This window comes from Toxorhynchites rutilus, chromosome 2 (assembly GCF_029784135.1).
Source record: "Toxorhynchites rutilus septentrionalis strain SRP chromosome 2, ASM2978413v1, whole genome shotgun sequence".
In the NCBI taxonomy this organism is placed as follows: domain Eukaryota; kingdom Metazoa; phylum Arthropoda; class Insecta; order Diptera; family Culicidae; genus Toxorhynchites; species Toxorhynchites rutilus.
In genome coordinates, this window is record NC_073745.1 from 131284400 (window position 1) to 131308902 (window position 24503).

A 24503-nucleotide genomic window follows, 5' to 3' on the forward strand; every position below is an offset into this window, starting at 1 on the left:
GAAGGCGAAAGAGTATTCAAAGCTGAACATCTTTTAATAGTTGGTGTTGAAGAAGTTCACGATTAAGGCTTCAGTATTTTCTCGTCCTGCCTCCAGTCATCATCTCCAAGCTCGGAACCCCATACAATAAAAATTCGTACGAGAATCTCCTTCTCCAAATGGTTGTTTTCGTGTTCCTGTAAAGCTGGCAAAGGGAAGTGCAAACACGTCATGGCTGTTTCGTTTCATTTGCTTAAGTATGTTTTATTTTATTTCTTTATTATTGCACATTTTGCACCAAATTGAACTGTTTCACACTTTTTCAAAAGTGCGAAAATGTGAATAAAAGTGCGACCTTGCATCAAATCGATTTGCTGTCTTTAGCGCACTTATTCGTTATCAATCAAAGAATAAGTGCGCTGAAGACACCAACATGATTCGAAGTTAGAGCGCACTTTTATTCGTATTTTCGCACTTATGGAAAAGGCCGAAACAGTCCAACTTGGTGCAAAATGCACAATAACGTGTTTTGAATCATAAGTAATTAATTCGCCTCTGTGCTTAAGGAATTACTTTGAACTCATCAAGAGGCTACTAATAAACGACTTGTTTAAAAAAGGTAGTTTCAGGGAAGAAACACTTTAGTAAAGGCCTTTATTTAAAAAAATATATTCTTAACATGTCTATTGTGCAGGAATCCGGTATTTCCTCTTCTAGCTTCACTGTATATTTAGGCTTTTGACGATACTGCTTCACGAGAGTCACTGCTTTGACAATAGATTCGAGCATTTCTCTTGATTTAAGTCCAGTCCATGATACAAGATCGTCATCGCTTCCAATGGAGATTGCTGAGATACGCTTGACTTTAAGTTTATCCAAATCCGTAGTGTCTACCTGAACTGCTTTCTCTACTGTAGGAACACAGACTTCGGGATGATCTGCACATTCAGCATCGATGGCAAGATCTGAAAGGTTTGGTGTATCATGTCTCTGGTCCATCGCTGCCCCAACTTTGGCACGGTTTGCAGCACGTTCAGCACGGCCCTCAATTAGTCTTTTCCTGGCTTTGCTGATGGGAGGTTGTGGCAAATTCAAGTCGGGAACTGCTGATGGCCTAAGAATTAAGCGATCAGTGGCACGGCTTGTTGCTATAAAAAGTAAAATAATAATAAAAAAAAATTATAATATTATTGCTTCAAGGCGTGTATTACACTTCATACTTGGAGAGTAGAAGTTCGACACGGTGAAATGGAGGCTACAAATACGGGAGGTTTTTGTAGGTTCTATCTTTAGCCGTAGACGTTGGATCCAGTCTAGATACCGCGATTTGTCCGTTTTCGAAGCGAAAGAAATTCCGGGGCGATATCTCTGCTTACATCCGGGGACGACACAAACAATACGGCTTTTGAATTTTGCAGATTGTTCGGAGTCAGCTTCAAGCAAATTTCGTCCGACTTACATGTTCTCCGGGCAATTTGCGCAGCTTTTGACGTCCATATTTCACACGTTCTAAGGAAAATATTTTGAAAAATATTAGAGCACTGATTGAATAGAAGCCAGATCTTTGTATTTTAGGTATTTTATGAACACTAAGCGGATATTTTTATATTAAATTTCATTAATTCGGTTTACCTCTCTCCCAGGTAGATTGACAGAGGGTGTACTTCAACGGCTTTTTTTCACTACTAAATGACAATAAAATTTGGTTCGGAGCATCGAAACAGCTAAGAAAAACTATTTTTCAACAATTTCCACTAATTGTAAGATAAACACGGTACAAGTTTTCGAGAAATCAGTATATTAATTACAGAGAAAATATGCAACGGTTTGTTTACATATTTTTCACTCACACGCGAAACCTTCACTTTCGATGACGCGAATTGCATTTTGAAGTGACTTCCCTCAAAACGAATTCGTTCCTCTCTTTCTCTCTCCCATGTATCATTATGCATGATGTTTGAGTTCAACGTGGTTTGACATACGCTACAGGTGAGCTAGATTCTTTTGTAACGTACACGAAAATTACTCACACGTATAAAATAGCGTACAGTGTGTGTGTGCGTTATTTTTTAGACAATAAACCTTCCATTGATGGTGTAACTTCTTTTTTGCATCAGAAATCATGTTTTCGATCCTCTTTATATGAGCTTGAGCTTGGGTAGACTGTACAATTCGTAGTTGCATTCCGTGATTGACCTGAACCAACCAAATTGCACAAAGAACACACAGAATGACACTTGAGACTAGCAAATCATTCTCGTTGTTCAATTTTAGGTGATTCAAGCTTTAAATGGTCAATAACGACGCCGGCCACGTCCTTACAGTCACCAGAGGAAGGGAAAGAATGTTAGTATGATATTCGCAGCCCGAAGGCCAGAAGGGTCGCCTCTATAGCATGGTTCCCTAGCGTTTATCATGGGAGGGATAGTTGTTAGTGGAGAGGATTAAGAATCAGGATTCACTGCGGTAAGTTATGTGATTATGTAAATACGAACTATCTATCACTCGACGAAACGAAACTCTGAAAATCTTATATTTCATTAATCTATTCATCGCACGTATTTTTAACACATCAATCACAACGAAGGAGAGTTATATTTCGGAAATCTAACCGAGAAAACTCATCCAAACCCGGGCGCTATATTTCGTTTTTTATCATGCCTACTCTTTATCGAATTCCAATCGTGAAGGTAGAGAATTAAACTAGGGAACCTGACAAGGTAACCGAGAAAACAATTTTCAAATAATTCGACCAGTAATATATTTTTGATTTTTTATCGTGCTTACTCTTTAAAGATCTTCAAACGCAACGGCGCAAAATAATACAGGGTTTTCCATTTCGGGTTTCCGAAAGTATACAGCCCTGCGCTGACAACCGTTTGACATAGCTGTCAACCAAAGCGTCATATCGCTAGTTGAATGTCTGCCATTTTACAATATGGATCGTTTTAGCATCGCACAACGTCTTAATTTTGTTAAATTATACTATAAAAATGATGAAAAACTGGCAAATGTTTTTCGAGCATTACGGACGGATTTTGGTCGTCATGGACGGCCTACAGAGTACACAATCGCTAATGTAGTGCGTAAATTCGAACAAACTGTATCCGTAGCGGATATTGTGAAACCTGTGCATCATCGTAATGTGCGTTCGGCCGAATATATTGCTGCTGTTGCTGCCAGTGTGGAGGATGACCCGAATGTTTCGATTCCACGGCGTGCTCAGCAATTGGGCTTGTCAAACACATCATTGTGGCGAATTTTGCATTTAGACTTGCACCTACATCCATATAAAGTCCAACTGGTACAAAAATTAGAGCGTGGTGACCATGGAATGCGTCGGGCATACGTCGATTGGGTGAACGAACAACAGCAGCAAAATGCTGAATTTTCGCATCAAATTTTCTTCAGCGATGAGGCACATTTCGAGCTCGGTGGCTATGTGAACACCCAAAATTTCCATATATGGGGCTCAGAAAATCCACACGTGATTGTTGAGGGGCCATCGCATCCGCCAAAAGTCACTGTTTGGTGCGCATTATGGTCTGGTGGAGTCATCGGGCCGTATTTCTTTGAAAATGAGGACGACGAGACGGTAACTGTGAATGGTGAGTGCTATGGCCGCATGTTAACCGATTTTTGCCACAAATTGAAGATATGGATACGGATGACATGTGGTTTCAGCAGGACGGCGCCACGTGCCACACAACACAACCGAACATGGCCATATTGCGAACGAAATTTGAGGGACGCATAATTTCGCGTTTTGGTGATGCCAATTGGACGACCAGATCATGCGATTTGAACCCGCTAGACTTTTGACGTAGGACTACGTCTTTCATTTCTATACCGGGGTGTAAAATCAAAGTTTCGAAAACGAAAGCGTTACGCCGGAGATCGATATTTTGAGCGTTAATAGCTCCTAAACAGCTGAACGAAATGGTATGATTAATACTTCATTCGAAAGATGAAATGTCTACGCGTTATATACTTGTTACTTTTTGATCCAAAAACTTGTTTCAATAATCTTAAAATTGCTTTCAAAACAGGCTATTGAAATCACCAATCGGTATATAAGCGAGCGCCACTCGGAAATTCACTCAGTTATAATTGAATAGCGATTGGAGCATGTTGTCGCTGTTGTGGTGAAGCTCTTCGTTTATCATGAATGCGCGGATGAACGGTATCACCAAGAGCCTGTTTGTGCACCTTAGGCCGAAAGGGAATCCATCAGGAGGAGATTAATGCCACAAACGGTTCCGCTTGAAACATCGGAACAGCCAACACACACATACACGCGCGGAACTATTTTCGTTTGGATGCCATTCAGCATCGAGAAACTGAGAACTGAAAAATACATTCATGCGAATGAGTTCATTTTAATGTTTTCTATCAATGTAACATTGCGACCAAATATTTTTCAATTAAGTGCTATTAACAGGTGGTTATCGAGTTAGCATTAATCACTAGTGGGCTTCGAGTATCGAGGAAAATCGGGAAAGAACTAATCTTTGCTGAATAATAATCTACCAGGAATTTAAAAATACATTGATGAGAAAGAGTTTATTCTAATGTTTTCTATCCATATAACAATGCAACCAAATACATTTGGTTTTGTGATTTTTCAATCGATCGCAATTAACAGGAAAACTTCTGAAAAATTATTCTTTTTCGGTGAGGAATCAAGGGATCGAGGGATTCATTACCTAGCCTGATCTGACCTGAAAGACATGCAGTTTGTTTGGAACTGTGAGGGAGGGCAGAAAAGCCAGGAGGCTGGAGGCAGGAGGAGAAGAGAAGGTGACCAAGAGAGTATCAGCACCGAAAAACGGTTCCGCTTGAGACATCGGAGCAGCCACCACACACACATACAGGCGCGGAACTATTTTTGTTTGGTTGCCATCCAAGATTCCGGAAAGATATTATCGTTGCTGAAAAATAATCTGCCAGATCCCTTGGGAATTGAAAATTACATTCAAGCGAAAGAGTTTATTTTAACGTTTTCTATCCATATAATACTGCGACCAAATATAATTGATTTTGTGATTTTTCAATCAAGTGCAATTAACAGGTGGTTATCGAGTTAGCATTAACCACTGGTGGTGGACTTCGAGAAGAATCCAGAAAGATATCGCTGCTGCAAAATAATCTGACAGTTCCTCTTGGCATTGAAAATAACATGCAAGCGAAAGAGCTCTCGTTTTCGAAGTGCCTCAAATATTCATTTGGTCATTCATTCAGAATGGATTCAGATTCAACTTCAAACAAATGATCACTGAATCAACGATAGTCCTACGTCACCATTGCAGTTATACCATAGATATAACCCACTTCCTGTTTTTTTTGTGGGGTTATGCGAAATACCGTGTCTATGCTAACTCTTGAACATTTGAAAGACAACATTCGTGAAGTTATGACCGACCCATATGTGCCGAAAAGTCATCGAAAATTACCTGTTCCGGATCAAGGTGTGCGAGGAAGCCCTAGGTGGACATTTGAATGATGTTGTATTTCACACATAATGGCATAAACCAAACTTTAATTTGAAATAAAAGTTTCATCGAAATTCGAATTCTAAGTGTGTTTTATTTCAATTTACTTTCGGAATTTAAAGTTGGAAAACCCTGTATTTGGGAAACTGACAAGGTAACCGAGAAAATTCCGTTGAAATAATCGGACCAGTAATATATTTTGTTATTTATTGTGCCTACTCTTCATTGAATTTCAATCGCGACGGTAGTAATTTAATCTTGAGAAACCTGACAAGATGACCTAGAAAATTCTTCTTATATTAGTTGGACCGGCAATTGAATTGAACAATACAAGATTTTCAGAGTTAAGTAATTAAATAATTATAGAAATCAACAATAAAAAATTTAAATGTGTATGAAAACAAGAATTAAAAATAAATCTTATCTGACACCACTGCAGTGCGGTTATTTACACCTTCCATTTGGCAACACAGATTTTTCACATCTCTCATGCTCTCTTTCTCTCCCTTTCTGTCTTGAGTTTCTCGCGAATTGTGTTTCTCTGTGTGGATGCAAACATAGCATACCCTCAAAACACACCACACTGTTGCTGCATACACTCGATTTCTACGACAGACACTACCACTACCGCTTTTATGGCGCTCACATTTTACGACACGAGTTAACGAGCTCGAGATGCTCACATCTCCCACGAAATTTGTCTGGGCTACACACCACTCCATAACATTAATTCTTACTCAAAAATGCACCACACAATACTTCTTTATACGAAAGCAAAACAGAACTCCTACGTAACACTGTAAAACGGAGCAGCTGCGCTCCTGGGGAAAACACATGCAAGACAAAACAATATCAATGATGAGCCACATTATTATTTCATTCTGAATTCTACTTCAATAATCCAACATGTGATTTGAATTTGACCACTTTGACACCTCAAGCGGAATTCCATCAGTTTTGGTACACAAACACATACACACACGACGAAAAATAAATTTCAATATGTCGTGGCACTATACGAGCAAATAAACTGCGCTAAAAATGCGAAAAAAACTGCCAACTGTAACTGAAAGCACTATTTCTCAAGAAATTATTACTCCTTCTAACACGTTAAAACGTAGAACGGAAAAAGAATCAAACGCGGAGCGAAGTGAAGCAAAACTACGTCCGCACCCGACGGCTTTTCGATTCGAACTCTGTTTTCGATCCTCTTTATATGGACGTAGAAATAAGGTTGCGTACGCGGGTTTAAAATTAGTGTCAGGGGTAAATGGAAGTGTGAATTGAGGTCACTTGAATGAAGAGGCAGATTTGTATTCATCAGTCGAGTCAGTTAAAATAACCACTGACTGGACTAGTTCACCAGTCATCCTCGCTAGTCAACGCTAGTCAATTCATTTTCTAGTCAAGTCACTTTTTGTTGTGGGCGACTACCGAAGCAGTTCTAGTTGAAGCGAAGCTACTGAGAGTAGAGTCGGTCTTCATTTTCCACCTTCGATGATTTCGGACCCTGTCTAGTATAAACCTCTAACAAGTCAAAACAATTTGTTTCGACAAATTGTGGCAAAGGAAATTGTGTTTTGCACATATTTTATGATAATTTCAATTATTCAAACAAAGTAATAATAATAATAATGTTTTATTGGTTCATGTGATGGAGAGATGTTAAAAGATTCATTCACATCAAATTTGGTATAAATCTGTCCAGTAGAACGCATTTGAAATTTTGTGTCAGGCTCGTACTAGATTAGATACCGGATCACCAAAATGGCTATAACTCGGAGAGCAATAGGATTCTCGAAAAGTCCTTTCCTGGGATATATTTTTTAATGACTAAACGTCAGAGATATGAATTTTAAAAAAATCGAATATTTGAACTGGAATACCCCCTTCAGTGTTAGGGCGGTCTCAATTACAAAACTTAACTGAGACAATGACAGCGTTCGATCAAGATATTGCCCAGCTACACATTGCTGGATTCGATAAATTCGACAAACAGCAAGACTAAATTTATTTAAAATTATTAAACTAATCAATATCGAAATATTTGAAATATTTGAAATATTTGAAATATGTGCAGTGTTCAGTATCACATAAAAATAAAAATATAACTTTTTGCAAACAACCTATGCAATTTGGAAAACATCGGAAATTTTATTTCCTTCCCTATTTCTAAGATTTAGACATTCAAGAATATGCTCTTGAAAGTATTTTTCGAAATTTCCGTTATCTATCGAGGGAGAGTGGCGCAAAGCGGTCAAAGTTCGAGTTTTTTGAAAATCGAAAAATCACTCAAGGTGGCTAAGTTTTTTTCGGAATGCGAAACGAAACGTATGGTTTTGGGTACCAATAAAAATAGTTATCTCGATTATTCATTCGGAACTTGTTGCTAAATGTTGATTTGCACGATAATATACCCTATGTAAAATATTAGCTCATTCGAACTTCATTTATTAGTGCCACAGACGTTAAAATTTGATTTTTTTCGAACTGTAAATCTCGACGTGTCATGCAATTATAAGACATTTGCCATTAAACAAATTTTTGTTAAAACCCCGATTTCCGGTTTTCAAAAAACTCAAATTTTAACGTCTGCAACACTAATAAATTAAGTTCGAATGAGCTAATAAATTAAGTCCCAGAGTGTCGATTTCTGACAAAAAAAAATTTCGAGATGACACTAGATCTCGACTTTTCATGCAATTTTAAGACATTTGGCATCCAAATTTTTTTCCGAAAACCCCGATTTCCTTTACTCCTCCCTTGTGTGTTTTTCAGATTTTCAAAAAACTCAAACTTTTACCACTTTGCGTCACTCTCCCTTAAGTCAGAGTGAAAGTAAAAAAATAGAAAAAAGTCACAGGAGGGTTGTGTCCGAGACACGACAACATAATTCACGTAGGATTCCGTTAGGCTATCTGTTGATTTTGGATATGTTTGAAGAATTACATCGTTAAACTCTTTGATAATGATTTGGTGGCCCTGAAAAGGGCCGTTTTGTTTGGTTGTTGGGTATTTTTGTTCACTCCACCAGGGTTTACCAAGTGATGATGACAGAAGGATGGTGAACAGCAGTTGGATGGTGCGTATCCGATAAAAGATGCCGAAGTGAAACGAGATATGATGAAAACCGCACTCTGTGATCCTAGACGAGATGCCTCCTGTGATATGTATGAATGAAATAAAGAAAAAAAAACCAATGTAATATAAGATAATTACCAATACCGAACACAATTATCAATTTTTCTCATCAGTGAAAACATGTTACATATTTGAAATGGAAAAGGAAACTTTCTTTTATAATTTTTACTTTCTGAATGTTTATTCCAATGCGAATTTTAATTGGACGAACAACACCTAATACTATATGTAGAGCATATGGGAAATCACTTTTTTAATATTTCTTCACTTTTCCAATTTTTCTCGCCGTATAAACTTTCCTTGAGTGAAAATGAACACAACAAAACAGACAGCTTAACCCAAACGACTTGTTCTCGAGCGGGAACACACCTTGGTTTTTATTCATGAAAATTGAAATAAATCGTTTCATATGTCAAGTCATTCTTAACACAACTGCTACCATACACAATTTTACACTTACACTTGTGTTCAATTTTTCACAATACACGATCGGTCATTGACATGAAATTTCACGAAGCAACTAACATTAAAGTTCTAAATTTAAATTTTATCTGCTAGAATTAATCGTATCACTCACCTTACTTGCAATACAAAAATGCCCCCGACTTGCATATATCAGCCATGCCGTTTTCCCCCAGGCAGCTTAATTTTGATGTCTCTGTTAGGGAATACATTTCGGTAGGAACAAAAGCTCCCCCTACTTTCATGTATTTACAATGCCAATTTCCCCCAGGCAGCTTGGTTTTGATGTCTCTTTTAGAGACCCGCCGCATGTGTCGTCAATTTTGACCTATCATAGGTGGGTATTTCCGTTAGGATAGTGGTTGAGATTTTTCAATTGTTCGATAGTTAGTTTCATGACATTTATTATTTTCTTCAATATAAAAAATTGTTATGAAGTGCCGAAATCGATTGACGCAAAAAATTTCATCAATCCATCATGAAATGACTGAGCAATAAGCGTTTGAAATTGGACAATTTTCACGATGTACTCGATTTTCGATTTTCAATTTGTACCCCAATATGTTCCCGAAAGACGTAATCCTACGTCAAAAAAAACATGGATGTCAGGATTTACCACAAAATGAAAAATTCTTTTTAAGTTAAGTATATGTTTCTTAACTATTCTTTTGATATGAAGAGTTTTCATTAATTCAAAATTAGGATTATTATTAATCAATCCGCATAATTGTATTCAAGATATGCAATGCCTCTTTTTAAAGAGCTATATATTTTATATCGCTCTTAAAAAAAGGAAGTTTTAAAATGAGTCAATTAAAACAACATTAACACGAGAATGTGCAATGAGTTTTTTGTATCATGTATAGACCAATTCTAAGCCAAATCAGTCGGAAACTGACCCGACCCTGTATGATTTTTTTTGAAACTTTATACATTTGATGGCAGCTATATAAAATCACAAATTTCGTTATCATATGACCAATTTAAATTACAACTGATTTTTTAAGGGTGTATCCATTATTATCGATCTTTTTTGCGTAAAGCCATAACTCGAAATCTAGATGTCCGACAAAACATAATGTATAGCAAAGTTGTTTTCTAAAAAAAATTGTAGAAGGGGTTGAGTCTAGGAGCACGGATGTAAATTTGACGTAGGACTGTGATTGTTTGGAAAAATTGATTTTTTTAAACGTATTTAATGTTCATTGTTCAGAAATCTGTTACTATAACTCTTTTGAAACTTCCTTGTCCAAAATGTTCGAATTTTCCGCTTGAGCATTCATGTAATTGATAGCACGATTAGTTGAGCACACAAAATGGACAAAACAAATGATTGGAAAAATGGGAATGCTTCTAGTTTTCATCAATTTACTGATTCACACACCAGGGGATTGTAATGAAGAGCATATCCATCAAATCTTAGAGAATTTTCAATTCGATTGGTAAATCCGTTCGCAGCAAGATTAGTTATTAACGCTAAATTTAATTCATAGAAAAGTGATCTGTTTTCTGATTTGGCACCCTTAATGAAAGACGTTGTGCTCCTGTGGCCGAGTTGTTAGCGTCCCACGTTATCATGCAGGGGGTTCGTGTTCGATTCTCTTTCAGACCGGGGGATTTTTCGTCACAGAAAATTTCTTCCGACTTGCACTGTGATCACGCGTAGTTCAAAGCATGCCCCTCCATAATACATTCAAGGCGTGTTATCCGGCATAGAAATCTCCACTAGGTACTACTAATAAAAATGACGCAAGTAATCTTTCGTTGAGAAGGCAAAAGTTCCACTGGAACGTTAGTGCCATCCAAGAATGAAAAACGTAGTCCTACGTCAAAAAAGCTTGTAAATAATTACTTCTAGAAGTGTCGATCAACTCAATAGTCCGCTGGGGAGAAGAAGATTTTTTCAAGTTATTAATGATTGCAGCTGATTGATATTATACAATGGGCATGTCCATAAAATACTAACACAAATCAATTCTGCAATAGGCTGTCATTACCAGTCTACTCTACTCTTTCAAATGCTAATAAGAACTTGCAGATCATGACGCAATAGTAGCTAACAGTAGAGACCGTAATTGATACAACCCAGCAAAGTAACTTCGTGGTGGGAATCAATTTCCATCTGGAAACAATACAGTATTTCTCCCTCCTTGATTTGTGCTTCCCCATTCGCGAGACGACTTCATCCGGCGGATAGTTCCATTGATAGTGGGATAAACGTCATCTGCTGCGTTGCGCTGTTTTACATTGTGTCTGAATGTAATGCATTTCTAATTAGGTATAAAAGTATTGATTCTATCTCAGAAGAAAATCATTCTCTAGTTAGAAGTTCGACGGTGCGAGCGTTTCAAGTTACGTATCATTTAAATTTCAGGATGAAACTAACGCATCTTGTGGTGGTTCTAGGGTTGGCCTACAGTGTTGTGGCTCAGGTAAATTTCGAACATTAAATGAATTGATGCATTCTATACATTTGATTCGACATTTACCTACAGTCTCCACCGAAAGATCTGGAAGAGCTTGGAAAAATTCCCAACGGAGCGTCATATGCTGTGGAGTGCCTCAAGGATAGTGGGTTGCAGCTCGATTCGCTCAAATCCTTACATACGGGTGATTTTTCAAAAGGCGAAGATGTGAAGGTGAGTGAAAGTTTAAGAAATACAATTGAATTATTTAAACCAAAGTTGAACAACTTCGTCAATCTGATTCCTACTTTCAGTGCATAGTGAAATGTTTTTACCAGAGAGCAGGATTCATGGACGCTGAAGGGAACCTCAATGGAGAAGCAATTTTGGCGCAACTGAGGCAGCTTCTTCCGGAAGATCGTGTCAAGGCGCTAGTAGAAAACTGTAATGTGCAGGGGAAAGACGCCTGTGATACAGCGTATCTTGCGACCGAATGTTATTTCCGGAATAAGGCTTTTTAATACAATAGAACTATCAACTTCTAGTGAAATTCTTCACAATCTCAATTTACAATCATCTGATCTTTAACGATTGATATATCTTTCTTCGAGCAAAAAACAGAAAATTGTGAATAATGCAATGGTGATTTTTAGTGGACTCAGATCTAAAGTTGAAATGATATTCAGGCAGGAAACGTTAATAGTTCGTAGACATGATTAAGAATATAGAACAATGCTCAATTCGACTAGAGTTTGATATGATGTTTATTATCGTTTTAATTTATACGTTCGCATCAATAAATACTTGTTTGCCATATTCTCTCAGTGTATTCTAACAGCGGTATGCTCTCTCAATGTAAATAATGAGCTCAATATGCTTTTTATATTTTTAAAGGCGAGTATAATTCAATAATATTGATGATGTACAAACTTTGTACTCGAAGTCGGAAGATTCCTTTTCGAAGTATTATTCTCAAATTCTCCGAAAACTAACGTTTACGATGAAATCTACCTTTACATTAAGTAACGAACAGATAGTACTGTTCATATTTTATTTGAATGTATTCTTCATTGAGGTTCTCGTCCGATGCTATCTGAGAGATTTTTGACGTAGGACTACGTCTAACCGGAAGATATAGGGGGTGAAATGGAAATCTAGGCACTGAACAAGTAGGAAAAAATGCAAGATTTGGAACGCTTATAACTCGAGCATTTCTCAATAGATCGCAAAGGTTTTTGCATCAATTGATAGGAAATATATCTACGCATCTATCATAACGAATAACATTTCATTTTTCTTGAGATAAATAATTGAATAATTGTGAAATATCAAGCATTGTCCAAATACACTATGTGCCCATTTTTGATTGGTCCATTTTGTACTCCTCAAATCGTACCGACCAAAACGGGCAACCAGAGCAGCAGCGAAATAGAATGAAGCACGATTGGAAAGGAAAAAGAAAAAAATGAACGAAACATCGGTCGCAGTCTCACACATGCGTAATTCTCGAGCCAGCCAGTCAGCTTAAAAATCCCCGCTCCGCTGCCGTAACGATCATTCTCATCCGAACCGTACACCACATCGTTTCGCATCACCTCACATCAACAAACCAACACAAGCAGACATGGTTGGATATGGCAAAGGAGGAAAAGTGAAGGGAAAGGCAAAATCCCGCTCGAACCTTGATCTGGAGTTCCCGCTTGTGTTGATCTGGAGTTCCCCGCAAGGGTAGCTAGGCCGAGCGCGTTAGTACCAGTGTACCAGTCCACCTAGCCGGCGTTATATAGCTTCGGCCGCCGAAGTGATCGAGTTAGCTGGCAAAGCTGCTCGCGACGATAAGAAAACCTGCATTCGGAACAGAACACATTCGGTTCGGTGGACATCAAGACAACAACAGGCAGTTGCAGCGAGTGGCGAGTGCCAACGCAATCGCAAAACGGCATCAGGTAGCAGAAGAAAAAAGTTTGTTCTTTATACAAACTGCTTTGGCGGCAAATCCAGAACAAGGCGGCATCGAGGGCGTTCGAAATGGTTTTCTTCAAAACCACGAGTACTAAGTTTTCTAAATTGGAACCATTCCATAAAACAAGGCGCTTTTCAGGGCCATTAAACCTTCCAAAAAAGAGTTTAGGAAATAAAGTTCAATGCTTTCTAAAACATTATCCAAAATAATAATAAAACACAAATTGATGTTTTCATAATTTGTTTGCCAGGATTTGATGAGTATGTGAATTTGGCAGTTGTTCTGAGCTTATTGATAGTTGGGGACTTTCCTAATTATTCAATTTTCACCAATTCTTAAATTGTTTCCAGATTGAAAGCACAGTAATCTACAATTAGTTCGACATTTAGCTAATTGGACGGACATGTAATGTGACTTATTTAGTTGGACATTTTTGTAAACATAGAGATCCAAATTATGATCCCACATTGAAAGTCGACACTGTACCACTGTCATCGCAAATGTTCAATTACAGGTTAAAATCGCCTCCAATCCGACACTGAGTAGTGGTAATGCGACGTGTCATTGAATGTAATTTACTGTAAAATATGTCACAAGCTGGATGGGAAGAAATTTTCCAACTGTGAAAGCTGTGGCGAGTGACAACAAATCGCTAAACAGGAAGGTTTAGCCGAACAAGATGGGGATATCGAGTGATAACAAAACAATAAACTCTTTAGACTTTTTGTGATCCTGAAAAGGACCCTTTTTAGTCTGTATGTGAATCCAACGAGCGAACAAATCGTAATGAATGTATTTTTTTGCCATCGCTCCCTTTTAACGCTCATTCGTTCGTCTCGTTGGACCCGCCCCTTTGGCTGAGTCTGTCGATTTGTCTCTATCCTGTGAGTGTGTACCGCTAGAGTATAAAACACGCGGACCCCAAAAAAATATTTAATTTTCTTTCAAACCGTAAACCCGTGTGGTTGTACGACATCGGCATCGTGTACTCAACAAAGGAGGAAAAGAGAAGGGAAAGGCAAAATCCCGCTCGAACCGTGGTGGTCTGCAATTTCCCGTAGGTGTATCCGCCAATTGCACCGGAAAAGGTAGCTAGGTCGAGCGCGTTAGTACCTGTGTACCAGTCCACCTAGCCGGCGTTATATAGCTTCGGCCGCCGAAGTGATCGAGTTAGCTGGCAAAGCTGCTCGCGACGATAAGAAAACCTGCATTCGGAACAGAACACATTCGGTTCGGCGGACATCAAGACAACAGGCAGTTGCAGCGAATGGCGAGTGGCAAACGCAATCGCAAAACGGCATCAGGTAGCAGAAGAAAAAAGTTTGTTCTTTATACAAACTGCTTTGGCGGCAAATCCAGAACAAGGCGGCATCGAGGGCGTTCGAAATGGTTTTTTTCAAAACCACGAGTACTAAGTTTTCTAAATTGGAACCATTCCATAAAACAAGGCGCTTTTCAGGGCCATTAAACCTTCCAAAAAAGAGTTTAGGAAATAAAGTTCAATGCTTTCTAAAACATTATCCAAAATAATAATAAAACACAAATTGATGTTTTCATAATTTGTTTGCCAGGATTTGATGAGTATGTGAATTTGGCAGTTGTTCTGAGCTTATTGATAGTTGGGGACTTTCCTGATTATTCAATTTTCACCAATTCTTAAATTGTTTCCAGATTTAAAGTACAGTAATCTACAATTAGTTCGACATTTAGCTAATTGGACGGACATGTAATGTGACTTATTTAGTTGGACATGTTTGTTAACATAGAGATCCAAATTATGACCCCACATTGAAAGTCGACACTGTACCACTGTCATCGCAAATGTTCAATTACAGGTTAAAATTACCTCCAATCCGGCACTGAGTGGTGGTAATGCGACGTGCCATTGAATGTAATTTACTGTAAAATATGTCACAAGCTGGATGGGAAGAAATTTTCCAACTGTGAAAGCTGTGGCGAGTGACAACAAATCGCTAAATAGGAAGGTTTAGCCGAACAAGATGGGAATATCGAGTGATAACAAAAACACAACACCAAAGGTTCTTTTCAGAACCATCAACATATTCATAAAGATTAAACAGTATACTAATCCATTTTTCAGGTAGATAGGTAGGTATTCACGTAGGTGAAGAAAATAAAACAATATATTTAAAATATATATTTAACAAAAGCTGTCTCCTTTGTATAGTCCTACGTCACTCCGGTTATGTCCCCGACATTACCCACCCGTCTTTTTGACGTAGGACTACGTCTAACCGGAAGATATAGGGGGTGAAATGGAAATCTAGGCACTGAACAAGTAGGAAAAAATGCAAGATTTGGAACGCTTATAACTCGAGTATTTCTCAATAGATCGCCAAGGTTTTTGCATCAATTGATAGGAAATATATCTACGCATCTATCATAACGACTAACATTTCATTTTTCTTGAGATAAATAATTGAATAATTGTGAAATATCAAGCATTGTCAAAATGCACTATGTGCCCATTTTTGATTGGTCCATTTAGTGCTCCTCAAATCGTACCGACCAAAACGGGCAACCAGAGCAGCAGCGAAATAGAATGAAGCACGATTGGGAAGGAAAAAGAAAAAAATGAACGAAACATTGGTCGCAGTCTCACACATGCGTAAAGGTAATATTATATTATCAGGCACGTAGCGTAACCGGCACGGCACGTTTCATGCAAGACAAATATTATTGCGTGTGTTTCAAATGTGCATGCATATATATAGCAGAACGGCTCCGGGCATACACAGCACGCTTCAGACAAATGCATGAAGGAATTCTCGAAAAGAATATTTTGCCGGTGCCGGGCACGAACTACATGGGCGAGTAGCACCATACATACAAACCCAACGTCGAAGTTCGTGGTGTGGGTGCGTTCGTCGCTCTTCGGTACGACATCGGTTCAATCACCAGTAGCATTTCTCCGCTCCGTCTGCGCTGCCGGTCCGTACAGAGAAGTTGCTATGCCTGATGATATGAATACATCATGTATTTGTCTGCCGGTGTCGGTACGTGCCGTTTACGCTACGTGCCTGATAATATAAAACGGCCTTAACTCTCGAGCCAACCAGTCAGCTTAAAAATCCCCGCTCCGCTGCCGTAACGATCATTCTCATTAAAACCGTACACTACATCGGTTCGCATCACAACACATCAACAAACCAACCCAAGCAGCCATGTCTGGACATGGTAAAGGAGAAAAAGTGAAGGGAAAGGCAAAATCCCGCTCGAACCGTGTTGATCTGGAGTTCCCCGCAAGGGTAGCTAGGCCGAGCGCGTTAGTACCAGTGCACCAGTCCACCTAGCCGGCGTTATATAGTTTCGGCCGCCGAAGTGATCGAGTTAGCTGGCAAAGCTGCTCGCGACGATAAGAAAACCCGCATTCGGAACAGAACACATTCAGTTCGGAGGACATCAAGACAACAGGCAGTTGCAGCGAGTGGCGAATGGCAAACGCAATCGCAAAACGGCATCAGGTAGCAGAAGAAAAAAGTTTGTTCTTTATACAAACTGCTTTGGTGGCAAATCCAGAACAAGGCGGCATCGAGGGCGTTCGAAATGGTTTTCTTCAATACTACGAGTACTAAGTTCTCTAAATTGGAACCATTCCATAAAACAAGGCGCTTTTCAGGGCCATTAAACCTTCCAAAAAAGAATTTAGGAAATACAGTTCAATGCTTTCTAAAACATTATCCAAAATAATAATAAAACACAAATTGATTTTTTCATAATTTGTTTGCCAGGATCTGATGAGTATGTGAATTTGACAGTTGTTCTGAGCTTATTGATAGTTGGGGACTTTCCTGATTATTCAATTTTCACCAATTCTTAAATTGTTTCCAGATTGAAAGTACAGTAATTTACAATTAGTTCGACATTAAGCTAATTGGACGGACATGTAATGCGACTTATTTAGTTGGAAATTTTTGTAAAAATAGAGATCCAAATTATGACCCCACATTGAAAGTCGACACTGTACCACTGTCATCGCAAATGTTCAATTACAGGTTAAAATCGCCTCCAATGCGATACTGAGTGGCGCTTCGGCACGTCGCATTGAATGTAATTTACTGTACAACATGTGACAAAGCTGGATGGGAAGAAATTTTCCAACTGTGAAAGCTGTGGCGAGTGGCAACAAATCTCTAAACAAGAAGGTTTAGCCGAACAAGATGAGGATATCGAGTGATAACAAAACAATAAACTCTTTAGATTGAAGATAATTTTGTGATCCTGAAAAGGACCCTTTTTAGCCTGCATGTGAATCCAACGAGCGAACAAATCGTAATGAATGTATTTTTTTGCCATCGCTCCCTTTTAACGCTCATTCGTTCGCCTCGTTGGACTCGTCCCTCTGGCTAAGTCTACCGATTTGTCTCTATCCTGTGAGTGTGTACCGCTAGAGTATAAAACACGCGGACCCCAAAAAATACCTTATTTTCTTTCAAACCGTAAATCCGTGTGGTTGTACGGCATCGGCATCGTGGACGTAACAAAGGAGGACAAGTTAAGGGAAAGGCAAAGTCTCACTCGAACCGTGCAGGTCTCCAGTTCCCTGTTGGTCGCATTCACTGATTGCTCCGCAAGGGTAACTAGGCCGAACGGATTGGTGCCGAAGCACCAGTAACAGCGATTATAGAGTTTCGGCCGTCGGAGTGCTCGAGTTGGCTTGCAAAGCTGCTCACGACAATCAGAAAACCCGCATCAAGAACAGAGCAGCTTCGGTTCGGCGCTCATCAAGGCAACAATTAGTTTCAGTGAGTGGCAAAGTGTTTCTCCGGCACGTCGCATTAAATGTAATTTACTGAACAACATGTCACAAGCTGGATGGGAAGAAATTTTCCAACTGTGAAAGCTGTGGCGAGTGGCAAACGCAATAGCTAAACAGGAAGGTTTAACCGAACAAGATGGGAATATCGAGTGATAACAAAAACACAACACCAAAGGTTCTTTTCAGAACCATCAACATATTCATAAAGAGTAAACAGTAAACTAATCCATTTTTCAGGTAGATAGGTAGGTATTCACGTAGGAGAAGAAAATAAAACAATATATTTAAAATATATATTTAACAAAAGCTGTCCCCTGTGTATAGTCCTACGTCACTCCGGTTATGTCCCCGACATTACCCACCCGTCTTTTTTTTTGTTTTAGATTCAGTTGCAGAAGAAACCCAGACTGTAATGAAATATTGTACGAAATGCAACTAAAAATCCGGAAAAAAATTCGCTAAATGCTTCCATTTATCGATTTTATGAGCAAAATTATTCAAAATTTCACTCATTTTCAAACACGTCACCAATCAGCAATTCCAAATGAAATCGACATATGTCAAAACATGAGTATTTTTGATTCGAATAAAAGTTTGTATTCCGTTTGGATTGAAGAAAATATGAGTTTTCCACAGCATTCGGGAATTTTTTGACACGATTTTAGTAAGAGAAATCTTTGATAATTTATATCTCAAAAACTATGAGTCCTACCGAAATAATGTCTTAGAAAGAGTTATACAGTGTTGATGTCCAAACGTGAAAATAAATATACACTGAGAAAAAAAATAGTACTTTTTTTGTTTACAAAAAAAAAATTTACAATATCTAAAATATATATTTTTCCTTTTTTTTAATAGGAGAACCGTGAATTTTCTTCGTTTTTTTCAAAAATTAATATTTTATTCTGCAAAAATGGTTACAAATTTAATATTCAAAGTATTGCCCATCCCTAGTCATAACTGTTGACCATCTTTCTGGCAATTCACGGACCCCTTGATCCCTTTGCGGAAATAATCGGCTTGTTTGTCGGCTAACCACGAATCGATCCAATTATTGACTTCATCAAAATTTGGAGAAGTGCTGGTCAACCAGGCCATGTTGCATCGATCGAAAAAGGTAGTAATCGAACGGAGCAATGTCTGGAGAATACGGCGGGTGGGATAGGCCTTCCCTTTTCCGCTTTTCCAAGTATGTCCGGATATGGTTTGCTGGGCTACTCCAAGTAAGTGTATTTGCAAGTACTTGTTGCGTTTGTGACGAATTTTAAAAATTATGTTGTTCACGCTTCAACTTTTTGTCATATACTGAAAAAGACACGCAATGACAGTAGCTTTCCAACGAATGTCTGGAAATTTGATTCACTGGAATAATAATCAAGTTACGCCATCTGTTGTAAAACCAAAGAAACTTACCGGTACACCTAATAATTTTTAAAAATAAAATAGAAGTCATGTACAAAATTTCAATAATGGGTACAAGATGGTAAAACTACACTCGACAGAAAAAAATAGAGGAACGTAGTGCAAGGTCGGAAATTTTAAGTGATTTCTGACATGACCACTAAGTTAGAAACATCAATATCGATGGGATGCGCATCATTTTGATGCTACAACTTTCAGGTATTAGAATATTTTACGCACATATTTTTATTTTGGTGTGAGTAGGTTTAGTGAGCAACAACATCGGGAAGAAATGAAAAATCGATTTTTCTTTGTTTTTTTTTCAAGAATATTCTGGACTAAAGGCCCATTTATACGTTGCTAGTAGCTGACTTGACAGTGAGCAGCTACTGACCCGGTGGACTCGCTTGACAATCGGTTGACTCGCCTTGTCTGTTCACACAGTGTGAGTTGTTGGCATGTAACTAGATACAACAGCACGGGTTTACCAGGGATGCCAGGTGATTTTTCAAATGTACATCAAATAATGAGAAACAGGAATCAGATCAGAATTTGACAGATAATTGATCCGAAATCGACATCTCTATTGGCAGTTTTTATCTCAGGTTTTCAGTTGCATTTATTATCACACAATTTGATCCCGAAATACACGCTAACCGTAGTTTATACCGTATACAATGTTGTCCAGCAAAACACGGCTGACTGTAGTTCGTACCGTGACAAAAGCGGTTACAAAAATACTTTGTGCTGAATTACTTCGAGCTGAAGGTACTATTCGGAAAAAGCAGAAAGGCAAAAGGATTTGGGCCAGGAATTGGATGCAAAAAAAAGGAGCAACAAATACAATACTGAACGAACTCTACGATAATGATCCCCGAGAGTACAGAGCAGTGTTGAGAGTAACACCAGAACAAGTGGAAACACTATTGGATTTAATTGCTCCAAAAATACAACGCCAAGATACACTTATGAGGGGTGCTATACCTGCAAGAGTGAAATTAGAAATTACTTTGGTGTACCTCTCCTCTGGAATATCGTTCAGATTATTGTCGATATTTTTTAGAATCTCGAAGGCATCCATAGCTAAGATAATTCCGGAAGTATGTGACGCTATAAATTTCAGTCTAAAAGATTTTATTAAAGTAAGTAGCTTTTTTTATTATCTAAGTTCTATTGTATGGAAAGTGATCCTTAAAAATAGTACAATATTGCATGACTTGGTTATAGTATTTGCGACTGTTGATTTGATTGTGAAGATGTAGGACGTTAGGGTGATCTTGGTGGAAAACCTACAGTCGCCTGTGATGTTTCAGTATATTCGTGATCAGAATATGTGTATTGCATTCTACTGACGCAGAGGGCATTCTTACGGTATCTAGAAAGAATTGCATGTATTTCATCTGTCGCATCAATTCTATCAATTGGGGATAACTGTCTGAGCTGCATTATAACATGTCTTCCAATTGCCTCACATTCATCTTCTGGTTCTCCCATACTCGAGGCAGACACTGTTAAATTATTATTCAGTTCCTTCAGTTCATTCACGGCCGCTTGTATTGTAGACTGCTCAGTTGACAATTTCTTCTTCGATCTTCTGTTCGATGGCTTCTTTGGTAGGATTTCATCAGCGTTGTTTTCATCAGTAGCATCGAGGTACTCCTCATCGATTATTGTAATTTCTTCAGCAAAATCGCTCCCAGATGTTGATGCATGAAATGGTTCCTGAAATTGAAAATATTTTATTTTATGACACTATTCTAATTGAAATCATAACTAACAATTATATTTTAATTTTTCAGATGCCGAATAAGGAAGAATGGCAAGATATAGGAGTAGGATTCCATTCAAGGTGGAACTTCCCAGGTTGCTATGGAGCTATTGATGGGAAGCACATCACAATTCAAGCACCACCTAATTGTGGTAGTGAATATTACAACTATAAGGGAACGAATAGCATAGTGTTAATGGCAATCGTGGATCACGATTATTGTTTTAGATATGTTGATATAGGCTCATACGGTCGTAACGCAGATGGTGGGATATTTCAAAAATGCTCTTTATATTCTCATCTAGAAAACAATATTCTATTGCCTGAAAATGGCGTTTTAGTAGGTGATGATGCGTTTCCATTAAAGCCGTATTTATTGAAGCCCTATAAAAATACACCGACTAAAGAAGAAAAGATTTTTAACTACAGATTGAGCAGAGCAAGGAGAATAGTTGAAAATGGATTTGGCATTTTAGCATCTCGTTTTCGTATTTTGGGAAAACCAATCCAGGTTAGAGAGGATACCGCAATGAAGATAGTTTTATGTGCATGTACTTTACACAACTGGTTGCGTATGTCTGCATCGAAAACGTATACTCCACCAGGAACAATTGACTATGAAGACATAATAAATTTTGAAATTAATTTAGGGCAGTGGAGGTCAGAGATTGAGGGTTTACGAAGCATTCAACGCTCACGGATGAATAATAGATCAAAGGCTATTGCAGAGAAAATGAGAGATAAATATAAACATTACTTTAATAGCGAGGGAGCGGTTACTTGGCAAAATAATATGATTTATTAATTAGAGAATACAGTATAATATAGTGTAGTATAGTTGCAGTATAGTATAATATCGAATCATTTAGTAATGTATATATATATTTAGTGTTATAGTGCATTATATAATAGAAGAAAATAACTTACTAGATTACTTATTGTTTGTTTTTCCTTCAGATGAATAATATTCATGATGTAATCCATGGCATCGAACCATTGGACGGAAGGTTTATATATCTCATCAGTACCACATCCGCTTCGTTTGCTTTTCTCAATTTTTAATTTCTCCTGGTTGTATGTAGAACGTAAATTTTTTATTTTTTTTGTAACTTCTTTCGTATCCGATAACCCCACTTCTGAACGAATGTATTCAAGCGAGGCTTTACGCAAATCTCTGTTTTTATAATTGGGATCCATACAGTTCCACAAAATGGTTTGTTCTTTATATAATTCCACAAAGTGTTCATTTTGTTCCGAATTCCATCTTTGCGTCATTTTTTTGCTTTTAACTGCTGCTGCTAACACGAAAAAACATGCAAACAAACAGAATGCACACGGACTACTATCTCTTCGTATTTCGCCTTGACAGCAGCTTCTTGTGCCGATTTGTGAAGTGAAAATGATAGTTGATTTACAGGTGGAATAAATACGCGTCAAAAATTGAAATTATGAATGAAAATGAACTTTTTCAAATCGAATATGTATTCTGTTTAATAGAACAATACTTTTTCTGCAAGTAGTGAGTGAATCTTGAACGAAAATTGTGTCTGATGATAACTTTATACTATAATGATAAGTTTTGGTGGAAATATAAAAAAAATATATAGGAAAATAGTTTATTGAGGATCAGGGTCACGTGCTTTAAATGGTCAAATAATGTATGTATGAAATTTTCATTCAAATTTTAACGGTTTAAAACTGCCTTCAAGTATACTAATCTGATAGAGAAATTTGCCTCACAAACACGGATGCCGCCATTTAATATAGATATTCTATCTTTGATTAGGGATGCCAGGTATCTTTCTCAAATATCCTTGCACGGCATATGGAATTATCATCTGATGTCTTCACTCATGGATGGCTTATGTTTTTGTTTTCAAGAAAACTATCTCAAAAAGAAAGAGTATAAAACAAAATAACAACGATTTTATTTAGAAACTATGTGGGTTTTATTTGTTTTCCAAGAATTTTCGAGTTTGTTAATATTTTGAAATATCTTCAAAATGGAGACATTTCTTTACGTTTGGCATCCCCGATTCGAGCGCTAAATGCTGTTTTTGACGTTTTTAGGGATGCGAGTGCGAGTAAAATCAAAAAACTTTGAAGTAGCTCGCACGCCGGATTACTCATGACACTAACTGGCATGATGTGTTCACACGGTGTGAGTAGCTGCACTGCAGTAACTGACTAGACCGACTCGTATGCTTACTCGCACCGTCTGAACCCGGCTTAACGCAATTTTTTTCCAACCAACTCAACAGCAAATCCGATTAAACTTATCAGCCAGGTTTTACTTGGTTCCTAGAACGTTCCTGTAGGCGCTTCCCACACGGAGATATTTCAGTTTGAATGAAAACTTACCCCTTCATCTTTGATGATGAATAATTCAATAAACAGCCATCACACCGTAAATCGAAAGACAGTTTTAAGAACTCCAATAAATTCTGCCCAAGGAATATTTGTTACTTTGATGAAAAAAAATTTTTTTATTTTTTTGCATTGATTTCAAAAAAGTGCTAAAAAAGATTTTCATAGTGCTTTACAAAATCTTCTGTAGTTATGCAAATATCGCTGTAAGTTCTAATGTTTGCAGGCAACTTTTTAGCCTAGTGTATTCCCTGAACATTCGTGAACATTTCATATTGATACATTCAGTCCTTTTTTCTAGCCAATTTTTCAAAGATTGCAGTAAATGAGAGCATTTAATCTCAAATAGCATAAAATCATACCGATATTGTTGCTCACTACACCTACCCACACCAAGATAAAAATATGTTCGTAAAATACCTAATACCTGAAAGTTGTAGCTTCAAAATGATGCGCATCCCATCGATATACGTTCCGATTTCCGACTTCGCACTCTGTTCCTCTAATTTTTTCGTCGAGCTATTTTTGACGAACTTTGTGGAATGTCAAATTTTTATGAATTCTCGAGACATCCAATTTTTGTATGTTAACAATCATTTTAGCCACAAATTATGAATTTTGATGTGATTTAAAAAAACAGGAAGTGGGTTATATCTATGGTATAACCGCAAGGGTGACGTAGGACTATCGTTGATTTAGAGATCATTTGTTTGAAGTTGAATCTAAATCCATTCTGAATGAATGA

The 24503-nt window shown here is 37.9% G+C and overlaps 3 protein-coding genes across 6 annotated transcripts; 1 reads left to right on the forward strand and 2 right to left on the reverse strand.

The window, feature by feature from the left end:
* Nucleotides 1-613: 613 nt before the first annotated feature.
* LOC129770317 (uncharacterized) lies at nucleotides 614-1889 on the reverse strand. Of its 2 annotated transcripts, XR_008742094.1 has the most exons (3): nucleotides 1612-1889; nucleotides 1200-1488; nucleotides 614-1127 (listed from the first exon to the last, which is right to left on the reverse strand). XR_008742094.1 is itself a non-coding variant. In XM_055773056.1 (2 exons), the coding sequence occupies exons 1-2, from the start codon at nucleotides 1195-1197 to the stop codon at nucleotides 634-636; spliced, it is 501 nt and encodes a 166-aa protein (XP_055629031.1). In that variant the 5' UTR covers nucleotides 1198-1430; the 3' UTR covers nucleotides 614-633. The 2 variants fall into 2 exon arrangements, 1 of the variants encoding a protein (XP_055629031.1); XM_055773056.1 differs by lacking the exon at nucleotides 1612-1889 and having other exon boundaries at nucleotides 1191-1430.
* A 9464-nt stretch (nucleotides 1890-11353) lies between these two features.
* On the forward strand, nucleotides 11354-12295 carry LOC129767591 (general odorant-binding protein 56d-like). The gene is made up of 3 exons (XM_055768634.1): nucleotides 11354-11506; nucleotides 11570-11713; nucleotides 11794-12295. The coding sequence occupies exons 1-3, from the start codon at nucleotides 11450-11452 to the stop codon at nucleotides 11998-12000; spliced, it is 408 nt and encodes a 135-aa protein (XP_055624609.1). The 5' UTR covers nucleotides 11354-11449; the 3' UTR covers nucleotides 12001-12295.
* A 7718-nt stretch (nucleotides 12296-20013) lies between these two features.
* On the reverse strand, nucleotides 20014-23613 carry LOC129770396 (uncharacterized). 3 transcript variants are annotated; one of them, XM_055773218.1, is made up of 3 exons: nucleotides 22319-23613; nucleotides 21056-21345; nucleotides 20014-20998 (listed from the first exon to the last, which is right to left on the reverse strand). In XM_055773218.1, the coding sequence occupies exons 1-3, from the start codon at nucleotides 22664-22666 to the stop codon at nucleotides 20890-20892; spliced, it is 747 nt and encodes a 248-aa protein (XP_055629193.1). In that variant the 5' UTR covers nucleotides 22667-23613; the 3' UTR covers nucleotides 20014-20889. The 3 variants fall into 3 exon arrangements, 2 of the variants coding, with proteins under 2 accessions (XP_055629193.1, XP_055629192.1); XR_008742110.1 differs by having other exon boundaries at nucleotides 20014-21345; nucleotides 21402-23613; XM_055773217.1 differs by having other exon boundaries at nucleotides 20014-21345.
* Nucleotides 23614-24503: the final 890 nt, after the last annotated feature.

What these genes read in the sequence shown, in the direction of transcription:
- LOC129767591 (XM_055768634.1), top strand. Translation starts at nt 11,450, where the DNA reads ATGAAACTAACGCATCTTGTGGTGGTTCTAGGGTTGGCCTACAGTGTT. An exon ending in CCTACAGTGTTGTGGCTCAG is followed by an intron (nt 11,507 to 11,569) that starts GTAAATTTCGAA and finishes ATTTACCTACAG; the next exon opens with TCTCCACCGAAAGATCTGGA. An exon ending in CAAAAGGCGAAGATGTGAAG is followed by an intron (nt 11,714 to 11,793) that starts GTGAGTGAAAGT and finishes TCCTACTTTCAG; the next exon opens with TGCATAGTGAAATGTTTTTA.
- LOC129770396 (XM_055773217.1), bottom strand. Translation starts at nt 22,666, where the DNA reads ATGACGCAAAGATGGAATTCGGAACAAAATGAACACTTTGTGGAATTA. An exon ending in AACAAACAATAAGTAATCTA is followed by an intron (nt 21,346 to 22,318) that starts GTAAGTTATTTT and finishes TTTCAATTTCAG; the next exon opens with GAACCATTTCATGCATCAAC.